This window comes from Zootoca vivipara, chromosome 6, assembly GCF_963506605.1.
Source record: "Zootoca vivipara chromosome 6, rZooViv1.1, whole genome shotgun sequence".
Lineage (NCBI taxonomy): Eukaryota > Metazoa > Chordata > Lepidosauria > Squamata > Lacertidae > Zootoca > Zootoca vivipara.
The window spans coordinates 78,089,079-78,104,516 of NC_083281.1; the positions used below are offsets into that span (position 1 = coordinate 78,089,079).

Here is a 15,438-nt window from a genome sequence, read left to right on the forward strand (position 1 = left end):
TGCTCTCCCCAGTGAGGTCCACCTAGTGCCATCATGGACTCCTTTTCAATGACACTATAAATGTATATGCATGCAATTCTTCCGAGCATACACATTTTTTGCAAGCTTAAAGCACACTTTCCCCTAAAATGCATTTCTCGCAGACATTTGTTTTGGTTGGAGAACTTCACCACAAAATTCAGAGAAGTGTGCATTTCAAAAGATAGCACTGTTTTGATTTGCATATTGTTTCTAGAAGTGCAGATTAGGGAAGGCTGCATTGAAATGCAAACAGGTCTGAATTTATTTCCCTTCTCTAGCTATTTGTGCTCATATTTGTTCTTCTTTGAGTCCTTAATGGAACCCTCAAAAGGCAACATATAACACAGAGTACCAGCGAACAACACAAAATGCATCGGTGTGTTCAGGAACAAGGGTGGAAGGTTCAACTTCGGTCAACTTGGGTAGCCAAGGTCCATGAACTTTCCTTGACCAGCTTCCGTGCTCCCATTTGGAATGACAAGGCCAAATATCCAGTAATTAAGAATCAATAGCTTCTTAGTGCATGTGCCAATTAATCAGGCTGTGGTAAGGAGATTAACACTTCTCCACAAGAGTTTTCTCCCATCTTTATCTCCGAGAAGCTCCACTGAATCGAGCAGAAGCAGTTGGTGGCTTGAGTCCTTGGTAACGGCTTGGGTTTTCAATATTGTCAATACCATAATGATGTAGGTGATTAACCGTCCATTGGCACAGCCCTTTCCCCTCTCGGTTAATGCAAATAAATGGATGAGGGCAGAGCACCCCTTATATCATCAGCATAGCAACCTTTTTGTAAAATCAAGTTGATCTTGCCTGCTACCTCTTTCCCAAAGCCCTTGGACACTCTTGTTGACCCCTCCTTTAAATTGCCTGGGTTGGCAGAGAGATGTGAAGCTAAATCAATTCTTCATTAGCTTAGAACCCAGTTTATATCTGCAGATTTATGTAAGCCTTGGGATGCCAAGGGAATGAAGGATGGGTGTCAACACCTTGCGAGTGAGATAACCGAAATGAACAAGCTAAAGGAACACAAATACACCTTACTTTCTTGTGGCATACAGGAGGGGTGAGCAGACCTCAGGCTTGCGGTATCGAATGTGTCGCATTTTGTCGCTAGAACCAACTGGTGCATGGGGAATTTGTGGTGACCAAACCAGATTCAAAATGGTGACTTTGGGGTGGAGCCAGTTAACTTACTGTGCTCCATGAGTCATAGAGGGATAGCCTCTCTATACAAGCAAGCATCTACCAATGTGTTATTAGGAACCAGGGATTCTAGCACTGCTTTCAATACCATATCTGAGTTGGCAATCCATTCATATGAAAAAGCACCCTATGTTCCCCTACCTATTGTCTAGCAACGAGAGAGGGGGGAGGAGAGAATAGACTCTTGTTAAGAGCCAGAAAGCCTTGCAGATCTACTGCAAATCACCCAGAGATCTACCAACAGATTCCTTTATAGCAGGTACCCCCAAACTGTGGCCCTCCAGATGTTTTGACCTACAACTCCCATGATCCCTAGCTAACAGGACCAGTGGTTGGGGAAGATGGGAATTATAGTCCCAAACATCTGGAGGGCCAAAGTTTGGGAATGCCTGCTTTATAGCAACACCCCCTGCTGGAGGTGTGGGTGTCATAGCTGCCCAAGAGAACTGGAACTGTACAAAAGATACATTATTGACATGAACTACTTCACCTACAATTTCTTCTCAGGGGCAGGAGCTACCCCCCTTCCTGTTAAGACATGCACTGCTCAGCTCAGCTTTCAAACTATGCTCACAGAATATTTGACCAGTAATTTCTTTTAACAGGCCATCAACTAGCCATCTTGGTGTCTGTGGATCAGACCAGAGCTATGACATGGGACATTATATTATGTTTTGCCCTTGATATAACTCCTCTAGGGATGGAATCCTCTATTCATTTCAGAATCTTCTAAAAGGTCAATCAGATTAGATGGGAATTAGATGGTTCCTGGCCAATGTAGTCAAGCTTTTTTATCTGTCAGGTAGCTTTCAAGCAGTGATAAAATTACAGACTAATTTTTTGCCCCCAAACAGCATCAGCTGCCATGATCGAGTAAAAAAAAAAAGTACAGATGTCAAACAGATGTCAGCATGGTTGGATATTCTTGGTGGCAACCTTCTGGCTGCCATATCCCATCCACAACAGGCACTGGGTCATTCTGGGACCTGAAGTGTGTGTTTGGAAATGCTAGTACCCACATGGAGTGGTTGCTAATGATGTAGGAAGACACAGTTTTCTGTTTCGCTGCACGGAACACTGTTTCTTTTCTGCTGCAGCTTGGCTTCCACCAAAAACTACCTTATTCGTCTCGCAGTTTGTTGTGGTGAAACTATGCAACTTATGTAATTTACATAACAAGCTATGCAGATTACATTGAAACGAATGAAGTAGAATAATGTAATGACAATGGGGGGCACTGCAAAAGGGGAGAACATGGTCAATTGTTTATCCTTTGTTGATTGAAAGCAACATCATCATATACCTATCAGTGGATAGATGGTGGACTCTCCTCCAATGGAAGTTTTTAAATAGAGGTTGGGTGGCCATCGATCAGGGATGATTTAACTTGTGATTCCTGGAATGCAGGGGGTTGGACTAGATGACCATGTGGGCCCCTTTCAACTCTATGATTTCCATTCCGGACATCCCTAGTGGCTACCATGTAGTTCTTTTTCTGAATTCCCCAAATATGGGGCATGTGAAGGAGGAGAGTTTAAAACAAAAAGCTCAAGTGTATTTGGGGGGGCGGGATTTGCCCTTTACCTCCCCTCCCATACCCCCACCGGAATTATGAAAACGGACTCTTTATTTCCCTTTTTGGAAATAGGGTTACAAAAATTGTGGTGGGTTTTTGGGGGGGGGGGAGGGAGGAGAGATTTTGGTTCAATCCCACCTTCAGCCCCAGTGTAGGACATTTGCTCGGGAATTGCCAGACATGTAAAGATCAAGATGGCAATTGTCGTTTGTCCGTTAAACTTTGTTCTGCAAGGCGTCCAGCGGCTGTTTTGCTCCTGCCTCTGCGTTCCGTGCTTCATTTCAGGAAAATCAAGGATGCAAACTTCTTAGAGGTACTTAGTTTCCATGGTAACCTAAGCTGACCTCAACATTATTGTTCTCAAGAGGGGAACCTACTTTACTATATGTTCATTCACTGAATTAATGGACTCCTCGTTCTTTTACTAACAGTGGCCTAACAATGAAAAAAAGAGGGAGAGAGAAATGCTGTTAAAAAAATAAAAAATAAAGACACGCACTCTCTCTCTCCCTCAGACAACTGTCCAGTCTTTTGTTGAAGGGCTTATTGCAATGAAGTGAGTCTATTTAAAGGGGGGGGGAGAGAGAGATTATAAAAATCAACTCAAAGCTGCCTCTGTTGTGGCAGCTAAACACACTTTTATTTCATAGAGTCAGAAACTATAAAACAAGAAAATTGAAGTGCTGAACGAACCTGAAATACCACAGCAGAGTGTGTTGAAAGTGGATTTGAGATATAACCGATAGATATTGTTATACAGAAGGCTGTGATTCTTATCCACTATTGTTCAATTTGTTTCTCAAACCACAACTGGACCCTCACTCATTCCTCCGTTTTTTAAAGGTTTTTTTTTAAAAAAACAACAACACCAGACCGACGTAAGAAATGTAAATAGACTTGGGAGTGAGATAACATAACTGTGGGCCACCATTAGGGAAGAGGAAAACCCCGTACTGCCCAATTTTAAACTGAAACCACCTGATATTTAGCTCCCGGAGTAGAATGCAGTTATCAGGTGGAATGTGTACTTCTCGTCTGTTTCAATACAAAAGGCAATGTGTATGCTATGGGGGGGGATGTATCACAATGCATCTTTTGGGTGGAGGGGAGGAGGATGTAAATAAGAGATGATAGATGATAAATAGATAGATTATGTACAAAATGCTTAATAGAAGGAAAAGGCATGAAAAACAAATACATTTCAGGGCATTTTTTATTTTAAAAAATAAAATAAAATGTGATGGAACAGTGCATGTGAAAATGACACCGAGCAGCAATAGGGTGATTCAGCCATCCTTGGCGATGGTCAGGCCTGCATAACACATAGCACTTCAACATTTCACAGTTATGCTTTTGGGGAACGGCCAGAGTTCAGTGTCGAAGCAGCTGCTTTGCCTGCAGGAGTTCAATCCCCAACATCTCCACTTAGGGCTGAGAGGAGAACCAAAAAGTTCTGGTTTACTCCATAGCTTCAGCCTTGTATTCAAGCAGAAATCAACTCTCTCTCTCTCTCTCTCTCTCTCTCTCTCTCTCTCTCTCTCTGCTTTTCCAGTACGCAGCTTTACCTCCAGGTCACACATCACAGCAAACCCTGCCCTCAAAACTCAGGCTTTGTCCTTCTAACTCTCTCAGAGCTGGAGGAAGTGCCCCACTCATTTGTCGTCTGGCCCAAAGCCCCCCCTTTTTGCTTTCTTAAAAGGGCCTGCCACCTTTCCCTTTGTTCTCTTTTAACACTTGCTGGCTCCAGGGCTTAAGTGTCTGGCACCCAGTTTAACACCCTATACCTAGATTAAATTATAACACTTACTGGATCCAGCAGTTTAGAGGAGTCTTGCACCCCACAAACTCATAACGTTATTTTAATCCTCCATAGGGACAGATTCTGCTATTTATTCAATAATTTTTTAACATGCCAGTTAAGTGGTTTCTAAGTCAGAGGGTTTGCTGGCCAATGCAAGACAGGCTTGTTACCTATAGGTAAGGATGGAAGAAGGCGTCAGTTTCTGTTTTGCCACCTTCATCGTCCGCAGCACTGTTTCAGTTCCACTGCAGTTCATCTCCCACCAAAATCTACATTGCTTGTCTCACTGTGCTGTGACGAAATCGCACAATTTGTGTAATTTATGTAATTATGCAAATTGCATTGCCGTTACATTATTCCACCCTATTCTTTTCAAAGCAAAAGAAATGCAGTGTAACTATGTATTGTCTGTGGAATGAAAACAACAACAACAGTGAATGTGAATCATATTTGCTAAATAGATTTCCATTCTGGATGTGGGATGCGGAAATAGACATGTGCAATTTCCGCTCCCGTTCATTCAGATTTCTGCAACATCTCTACTTATAGAATAGCTTTATAAGCACCAGCAGCGAGAAAATGGAGGCTCTTTTTTTAAAAAAAAAAAAGGAAAGAAAAATCTAATTCATTTGAGGAACATTTCAGGTTTTGACAACTTCTGAAAACGGATATGTTTAAACTTACCCTTTGACTGTCTTGTTTTGTGTGTGATTTATATGGTAATAGCCATTGGCTGGAAACACATAAAATCTGCCCGACTGATATTTTTAATAACACACCCTTCCCCAAATGAATATGTTCACAAGCACCATAGCTTTGAATGCATACTTAAAACACACACACACACACACACACACACACCCAAAAAACCAGGAGAAGAATTGAGAACATTTGATGCCAATAAGTGCAAGGAGTTTTTCAGAGGATACAAAATAAACATCATGGTTTGCTTCGCACTGCCTTGGAACTGCAGGGAATCTGTGAACTTTGAGCAACTCAAGTTAAAATCTCCAGACCAAATGTACGTGTGTGTGTGTGTGTGTGTGTGTGTTTAGCACTGCTATTATAAACGTGGCAAAGGCCTTCGGCAAATTGGCCCAAGTCATAATTGCTCCACAAAAGACAGTTAACAGTTCCCCTGCTCTTCTCTAACTACCTTCCTGACTGCCCATTGAAGCCTAATTTCCCACTCCTTGAGGTCATCATTCATCAGCCCCTCAGATCCCAATGGGGAAGGCCCAGCAGACCTTTTCTCTCTCCCTTATAACCGGGGGGCCTTTCTTTTTTTGATGGCCCTGTCCTCTATAAAATGTCTCCACTCTCTCCCAGTGGGGTGAGCTATGTTTATAATATCCAAATAATGATTTCACAAATTATCATAATTATCAATCAATCATCTTCTTTTGAACAATGCCTTCCGCAAGTATCAGATGGCTTGGGTGACCTGTAGAGAGGGAGTGTGTGTGTGTGTGTGGTTGCACAACATAAACAGAGAGAGATTTATTGGTTCCATGGCTGCTAATGCTTCTCAGCAATGACATTTAGTGAATTTGGGGGATAAATCTGCTCTGATAACTGCCAGGCTTAGATATGGGATGCAGTTTCTCAGAGCTAAAGGATTCGGCTCATCAGAAGAATAAAAGTAACAAAAAAAAGTTCCAAATTTCTAGAAAGATGTGCCCCCTTTTATTTATTTGCAATGCAGTCTCAACAGTCTCCAGCGCTCTTCAGGAAAACAAGATCAGCATATATCAAAAGGGGCTTCCCCTGCCAACGTGTTCATTGCATTTTACATAGCCTTAATCACATTTATTACTTTTTAAAAAAGTATTCATAATGCAAACTCGAGCAGAAAGGAAAGGCCTATCATCTTAAAGATTGAATCTCTCTATTATTATTTTTAAAGACAATGTTATCTCTCGGTCTCCCCACAGAGTTCCTCCTTGTTAATGGATAAATCTGGACTCGCCAGAAAGTCACAGAATAAATTCAGGGCCTCCCCCCACCCCACAACCTTCTTGGGCAAATGTCTATCCTATTTGATTTTGATAAGACGGCTATTGAGCTTTAATAATGTTGCCTATCCATTTCAGCTGGCCCTTAACATGTCTCTTTATTTGTCCCTAAAGCCTCTTCAAGCAATGCCTTTTTATTACAAGTCTCTCCGCATGGTCTCTGGGGAGACGGGGTTGACAAAGAGTGATAGATAGATAACTCTATAGATTATCTCCCACAGCTGTTTTCCCTCCAGTAGCCCCCTTAGGCGATTCCCTCTAAGTAAACAGAGGCTAAAGGGGGGGGCATGCTGGAGAAAGATGTCTTCTAAGGTTCTTTAGTCATCATGCTTGGGAAAAATAAAATTAAACAGCCCACACTAGACTGGCCTGTATGGATGCTTCTTTCTTCCCTCTTCTCTGCAATTTTCAAGCATTTTTTTCCCCCAGGGGAAAGAGGTCTTGCCTTGGAAATGGCTTATCATGCACTAGAAAAGTAGGGGGTGTGGTGCCCTTTCTGACATTAGAAACAGAGAGGATACAAAGCTGCCTTTTCGGTTTATTTCCTCCTTCCCCATTTAGATCTACACCAGGGTTCCCCAAACGTAGGTCTCCAGCCTTTGTTGGACTACAACTCCCATCATCCCTAGCTAGCAGGGATGATGGGAATTGTAGTCTTAAAAAAACACCCGGAGATCCAGATTTATGTCATTCACCGGAGGGACATTACTACCTGGACCCTCTGCTCTTCCCAGCATTGCTCTGTAAGGAGCACACCTTGATAAAAATCCATACACAATGGGTGAAATATAATAGTAACCTTACTCGGAACAGACCCACTGAAGCCGGTGAAGAGGATTTAAGGGTGTAAGAAGAGCTGTGCTGGATCAGGCATCTTGTTATCACAGTGGCCAACCTACGGGAAGTCCATATGCAAGACCTGAGTGCAATACCACCCCTCCCCACCTGCAATTTCCAGAGGCTGGTATTCAGAGGCAAACTGTGTCCTACAGTGGAGGTAGTAAACATAGCCATCATGGCTAGCAGACATTTCACTAATGTCTACTTCATCTCTATAATCTAAGCGCCACTTTGTGGCATCCCTTGCAGAAATCAAACACGACGGATTCTGCTCACGCCTTTAGGGCAGAGAAAGACACCTGTACAGGGTGATTTTTCATTCTTTACTCCTCTCCACTGTCTGGTGGTAGTTCCTTCTGTTTAGCACCAAGTTCCTTCACAAGCCATTAAGCTTAGACTTGAACTCTTTACCCTACTGCTTTGACCTCTGTTGGCCTGGCTTCAAAATACGACTGCCCTTCAGCAAATTTATCACCTCATAAACGGCCAGTAGTGCTTCTTTACATTGTGTTTAGGCTAGAGCCTATGTCAAATATTATAATTGTCATAGTTTATGTTTGCAGTTGGTGGTGTGTGTGTGTGTGTGTGTGTGTGTGTGTGTGTGTGTGTGTGTTAATTAAGGCAGGGAAAGCAGAAGCAACCTAACTGTGGATAGTTAATGTCCAATTGGCCTTCTTTCATCCCTACCACCTCACTGTTCAGTTCAATTAAATTCTGCATCCTTCTACACACCTGCCCAGAAGAAGGCAACCAAACTTATCAAGGGCATGAAACGGCATCCCTAAACAAAGAAAGGTTGGAGCGTTTGGGACTTTTGAGTTGAGAGAAAAGGTGTGCAAGAGATGGCATGATAGAAGGGTACAATATTATGGATGTCATACAAGAAGCAGGTAGGGAAACATTTCCCTCCCTCTTTCAAAACACTAGAACGCACTAGCATGAAGCTGAATGATGGAAGATTCCAGACAGATGAAATAAAGTACTTCTTCATGTGGCACATAATTAAACTATGGAAACAGCTCCCACAGGAGTGAGAGATGGCCACCAACTTTGAAAGAGGACTGGACAAATTCATGGAGAGGGATATCAATGGCTACTAACTCTGACTTCTGTGTTCTGCTTCTATGATCAGAGGCAGGAATGCTTCTTAATACCAGTTGGACTAGGTGGGCGATTGGCCTGATCCAAACAATGTCACTCACCCAGTGTGTGCCATGTGTGTATGTGTGTGTGTGAATTTGCTGTACTCGTACTCCTATACTTTTATTTCGCTAATTGGTTTTTGCAGATCCTCTAAGTTGTTATATTTTAACAGACATAACCTGTTTCACCACATTCATGTTGCTCGAGTCTTTTTTATGGATGTCATGGCAAAGTCTGCATGAATATTTGCATGCATTTCTGTGAAAATTTCTCCTTAAAGAAACACACATTACAGTATGTCTGCTGCTGTTGTTGGAGAAGAGCACTGCAACATCGGGAACACTACAAATCTTGTTGGATAGCTCTGTTTGTTTGTTTATTTGTAGCAAAAAATACCTTGTACGTGGCGATTACATTTTTTAAAAAATCAAAGCGGTTTACAACAATTGTACACACACAATAAAAGCCACACAGTTAAAGATCACTGACTAGTTTATCTTAACTGCCTGCATAATCCTGATGACAAAGAAAAGTTGTCAGCAAATGTTTAAAGGCCAATGTAGAAGACTCCTGCTGAATCTCTAGTGGAAGATGCCTGGACCAATGACAGGAAAGGGGGCCTTCTTGATAGTTCCACCTCCCTCAGAAGTTTGGAGGGGTTGCCTGGAGGAGGGCCTTCTCTGTGGCAGCCCCCTAAGTCATGGAATCCCCTCCCCACAGAGGTACATCTGGAAACTTCACCATATAACTTTTGTTTAATTAATAAATTAAATTGCATTAATTAAAATAAAAAAATGCATATTTACCACGACCTTTGACACCTGAGATGTGTGCCTTGACAGCCCCACCCTATTCCTACGAATGCCATCTGGTGATTTGTAAATTCGATATGATGATTTGTTGATTATTCTATATGATTTGTGCTGTATTCGTAATGCTCTATTATGCTCTATTATGCTATTCTTATTTATTGTTTGTAAGCTGCTTTGGGGTTCATTTGAATGAAAAGCAGCATAGAAATGGAGTAAATCAAACCAATCAATCAATAATTTTTAATTTTTAATTGTTATAACCTGCCCTCAGACCTGCTGATCAAGGGCAGGTCATAAATTTAACAGCAGCAGCAGCAGCTCAGTTTCATGTCAATGAACCACCACTTTGAGAAATGCAAATTAGGTAGGTTCTCATTTTTTTTAAAAAAAAGTAAGACATTTGAGGAGGATGTTTTTTAAAAATTAAAAAAATTAAAAATTGTATGTGTGGCTTTAGAGATGAGTTCACATTGACTGGGTACAAATGGAATGGGACTTATTGCTAACACATCATGAGATAGTCCAGGGAAACCCCTATGTGGCTTCTGAAACAAGAAGGATGGGATTCCATTTTTCTGAGTGATAAATGAGGTTATGATAATAAGGACTGTCCCCACATGGCTTGGGATAATAAGATCCCTCCAAGGTCCAGACAAATGGCCCATGAGTTATGAGATGAACAAGGTAAAAAGTTCAATACTACTGCAAGGTCACAGGATGGTCAACAGAGGGCATTTCATGTGGGACACCCCACCCCCACCCCCCTGCCCTCAACTTTAGCTTCTAAAGGAAAAGATTATTTGCCTCATCTCACCCTGGAGAGAATTGGAATAGACTGTGTTGCATATAGATATGTCTATGTATCTCTTTCCAAACTGGCTCTGGAGCCAGCCAGATCTAGAGTTTCACAATGTTTGGCAGAAGCTGCCCGGGTGTTTCGTTTTAACTTTCAGAGCACAGAAAGTGTCATTAACAAGACAGCCATACAAAGGGAGAGGGGGGGGAGTTGCTCTATTTTCAATCTGAAACAGCAATGGTTTCTTAAAAGGAAGTCTCTTGAGGTATGCTACTGAAAATACGGGCTTTCCTAAAAAAGAAAATAAGCCAAAGTGAAGTACAGAAAGAACACCTTTAGGCAAACACATGTTGCCATTGCCTAGATCGGTGATGCAATGAAGCGCGCCCTCCAACTAACTTAACTTCGTTAGTTGTTCCACTAAAAATGCAAACTGGGTAGACTTTGGCTGGGATAAGTGCAACTATACGAGCTAAATCAATAAATAGGCAATGGTAAGCAGGGCTGCTGGGAGATCCCATATAACCCTGCTAGCACCATCAGATTAGAATATATTTTGCTTTAAAATATATTATTTGCCTCATCTTACTGCTTTGTCAAATGATACTGCTTTAAAAAGTCATGGCTTCCCCCAAAGAGTCCTGGGAGTTGTAGTCTGTTAAAGCAGGTTCTCCCAAAAAGGAGAGCATGGGTTGGGGAAGGGTTAACAAGACATCCCAGGGTGGGAGAGGCGGGTCAGTTTGGATGGCCACATGTGTGATTGATTGATTGGTGGGTGTGCTGTTGCTGGGAAAATTTGCTTGTAGCAAGTGATTGATTGACAGCCTTACCCTATATATGCTTAGAGAGCAGCTTTCAGTTCCACTTTCGCTGCTCGCAACGAATCTCCCGCCCGCCCTACTCTAATTTTAGGTGTTATTGCATTGACCTTGCTGCGCCTCTCATGGGGTCGCCTGTTTTGGATCAGGGGCCTGGTAGGAATTTTGCCACTTGGCTGATTGGCTGGTGCCAGGTGGTTTCTTGCCTACTACGCTGCAATAAGTCACAACTTGTAAGGTTGGCGGTTAGGCATTGGTTCAAATTGGATGGTGGAGGGGTAGGGATTTGGTTGGGCCTGCCCCTCATGGTTGCTGCTGTCTTTAGGGGTATTCCTTTAAAGGAATCCTGGGGCTATACATGTAGTCCGCGTATCCTCGCCAGGGTCCAGGGTCACGCATGAGCCTCGGGGAGCATCTGAGGGTGAGGTCAAGGGCGTGGCCCCTGCCCCAATCTCTCCTGGTAAGGGTGCTTACCTACTGGCTCCCCTACTAGGCTAGTGGGAGTCAGATCTGTCCCAGGCGGGGGACAGGCGGCAAGAACCAATGCCTAAGCAACCACTCACATTCAGTTGTATTTAAATAAAGTTGTGGCCAAATTAATGCCAAAAAACCTTAAACTTAAAATATTGTGTGAGGTGTGAGTTATTGGGGGGATGTCTTGGTACCTCGGCACGCAAGTATTGTAGTGCTGTAAATGCATGGTGTGAATGTGGCTGTGGTGTGACCTCTAAAACTCAGGTCCAATTAAAAAACAAACAGTACTCGGGGCTAGAAAGACAGCAAGCGTCAGGATTCTCTGTTACCAAAACCTGCCAGGCGTGAGGCCTGACTCATCGGAATCTGCCAGTCCCCATCCGCAGATCACCCAAAGCCACAATATTCCCACCACTGGCTCAGTAGCATATTCCAGGTTCTGTCCATGAATCATCAACATCTGCAAAGCTCCACACATGACACAGCAGAATCTGCCAAGCCGTGCCCATGGCTTCACAATCTAGACCACCAGGAAGTGCCCTGGCCCCAACTCTCTCCATTTGAAAAGCAACCACATTGAAAATGCAGACTCACTGCCACAGGGACATTTGTCAAGAGAGGTGTTCTGGGCTGGAGCTCTGCACCCAGATTTCCATCCTCCTGGCTTACTGCATTGACAGTGGCACCAGCAAAATAGCCTTTGGAAGGGGCTGCGCAGCTGCTTTTCAGTTGTTTGGGCCTTGGGAGGAGAAGGTTTTCACTGATACCAGGTCATGGATATTGCCCCATGCAGCCCCCTTCCAGCATGTATGGCTGACCACATGGTTTCTAAGAGTTATGAGAGACAAAATTTTAGGCAACGCATTCGCCACCACAGAGTGGACTCGAAACCTATTTATAACAAACAATTTTATTTTCAGTGCCACAGACGATCTCTGAACTTTTGTCCAGCTTGACCCAGAACTGAAGCCTACATCCTACCTGCAAATCTGTCTTTCCGTCTACATGCTGAGCCCACAAACAACACACAAACGGACCCCCCTCCCCGCACAATAAAAAGGGCATTCCTGTTCCAATAGGCAAACAACACACTCAACAAATTTAGGTGGATATTCAAGAGACATATATCACACCCACTTCCTCGCCCCTGGAACAGGGAAACAGCCTAGGTCCCGTCATAACCAAATACAGAAGTTGCACAGCTTGGACAAGATCAAAATGCATTTTTTTCTCTCCTACCTTTTTAATGCAGCCAGCTTGCAAAGCTGTCTCGGGATCCGTAAGCATTTGCTGAAAGCAAAACAAAAACAAAGGTCACTTGGCAGATCTGCGGAGCAGTGAGACAATGCAAATCATATTGAAATAATACGAGTAAAACTATGATTTTAGACTGGGAAACAAGCATACAGTGATTTGCATACAGTGATGGCACTAGGAATGGGTGAATCTGCCAGTTTGGGTATCTCATTTTTCCTAACTTAAGTTCTGTTTTCCATATTTCCACATCAATGTGTTTGCAATTTCATTTTGTGGAAAGTCCTCATGGAAATTCATTGGTGAATTTCTCTTTATATGCACTTTCTTTGTGTGAAATTTTGCTTGGTGTAAATGGTTTTTTGGCCATTTCTCCTAATATACAACACTGTTTTGTATATTATCTTCATTCATTTGCACGCTTTACCACAACATATATGTACATTTCTGCACATGTTGCTTGACTGGAGAACCTCATTACAAAATTCAGAGAAGTGCCAAGTTCAAAGGATGGCTGTGTTTCAGTTCGCATACCGCTACGGAAACTGTGAATTAGGTTGGTTCACTTTTAAATGCAAACCGAATTAGATTCCTCCCCAGTCCCTAGATGGAACGCAAGGAGGGTAAAACCAGGCATTCAAACTGAATAGAGAATTCCAGGGATGTGGGAATCAATCTAATTCTCATTTGGCATATGTTGCCCTCCCACTGCAGTCCATTCTATTCAATTTCTACATCAATCTGCAATTCACACTAAAAATAAATAAATCACACTAAAACGTTGAATCCACATTTAAACTATTATTTCCCCTCAAACCATGTATTTCTAAGTGTATTTGCTTTTTTCTAAAACATGCATTTCTAGACATATTGCCTCTCAAAATGTACATTTTAAAAGGTATGTTACTTTTTTTTGAGCTGAGAACAGAGTCATAGCTTAGAACTCAATGCTGTGAATTGCTCTGTTAGAGCAAGCATTTCTGCTTGCCTGACTGAACCATCTCCCCTTTCCTCCTCTGGCACCTGCCTTGATCTAGGGCAGGCATAGGCAACTTCGGCCTGCAAGATGTTTTGGGACTACAACTCCCATGATCCACAGCTAACAGGACTAGTGGTCAGGGATGATGGGAATTGTAGTCCTAAAACATCTGGCGGGCCGAGGTTGCCTATGCCTGATCTAGGGGTTATCCCAACCCTCCAGAGCAGATTTAGGAGAGGCATGGGAACATACAGGGTGTGGGGAGAAGAAGGAAAGACTCTTTGTGCTGGCGGAAGTCCTTCCACTGGCTTCTGCTAATGGAACTAGGTAGTTAAATCCAGCCCATGATATCCAGGAACTGCAAAAAAAAAAAACCCCCAAAAAACAAAAACAAAAAACAATGGCTAGCTAACAGTGCAATTCAAACTTATGGCAGGATAAATTATGCTAGTGTAATTTACCCCTCTTCCAAACTCTGTTTAGGAGTGAGGAGGCAGAGAAGAAACAAGTCTTTGAAGTAGAGTTTGACTTACACCATGCTGTTTGCCATGTAACTTTTCCTGGGTTGCCTGGGTCACATCACGAATTAGATAAATTCGTTGAGGCTATCAATGGCTGCCAACTATGATGGCTGTGTTCTACCTTCACTGTTGGAGGAATCATGCCTCTTAATACCAGTTTCAGGGAATCACAGGTAGGGAGAGTGCTGCTGTCCTCAGACCATACTTACACAAACTTCCCATCAGCCTCTGCTTGGGCAATTTGAGAACCCCAGAAGAACATAAAAGTCCTTCTGCATCAGGTGCAATTAGTTGAGTATCCTGTTCTCACGGTGGCCAAGAAGATGTTTGCGGGAAACCCAAAAAAGTATCTTAGTTTTAGTCAGGCATCCCCAAACTTCAGCCCTCCAGATGTTTTGGACTACAGTTCCCATCTTCCCCGACCACTGGTCCTGTTAGCTAGGGATCATGGGAGTTGTAGGCCAAAACATCTGGAGGGCTGCAGTTTGAGGATGCCTGGTTTAGATGGCCCACTGGCCTGATCCAGCAGAAGTCAGGTTGCATCCAACTAAGTTCTCCTCAGAACAAACCCATGTAAATTAATGAACCCAAGTTAGCCATGTCTATTAACTTGAATGGGTCTACAGTACTCTGAATTGGACTAGCAAAGGCTACAACCCTTTCATGCTTTTACAGGGTCCTTCAGATATCTATTTATTTACTCTCTTGCACATAAATGTCTGCCATTTATTTCCATGGGACCGATAAAGGTCTTCAATCAATGGAAAAGTTATGGTGGAGCAAATCTACTCCCTACACCTAATCATGGGTGGTCCAGCCTCCACCAACACTGATCCCTTTGCCCCTCCTATCCTATAGATCATTGCCCTACACAGGGCCCATGTGTAGACATTCCCCTGGTTTCATAATATTAACAGTAATAACTCATTATCATCGTCAGGATTTCAGACCTAAATATATTCGCTGTATTTTTCTTTCTTTCTGTTCCTTCCCTAATAACCCTCAATATTCTCTTTCCTTTTGGACACATTTGCACAGCTGTTTTCTGGGAAGCTCCTGCAATGGTTCCAAGATGTCTTTCTGGAGTCGTAGTAGCTAATTTGGAACTCACAGACTACGCCAGCTATTTCTTCTCCTTCTCTCCCACCCCCGTTTTCCAGGGTGGAACTCTGAGCTACAGAA

General features: G+C 42.8%; 1 protein-coding gene across 6 annotated transcripts in view; it reads right to left on the reverse strand.

The window, feature by feature from the left end:
• The window catches only part of PRDM16 (PR/SET domain 16), a 428,828-nt gene that overhangs the window by 171,437 nt on the left and 241,953 nt on the right, over positions 1–15,438 (reverse strand). For all 6 annotated transcript variants that reach the window (XM_060276169.1, XM_060276171.1, XM_060276167.1 and 3 more), the window contains one exon: positions 12,742–12,792. In XM_060276169.1, the coding sequence (XP_060132152.1) occupies positions 12,742–12,792 (51 nt within the window). The remainder of the gene's footprint in view (positions 1–12,741; positions 12,793–15,438) is intronic.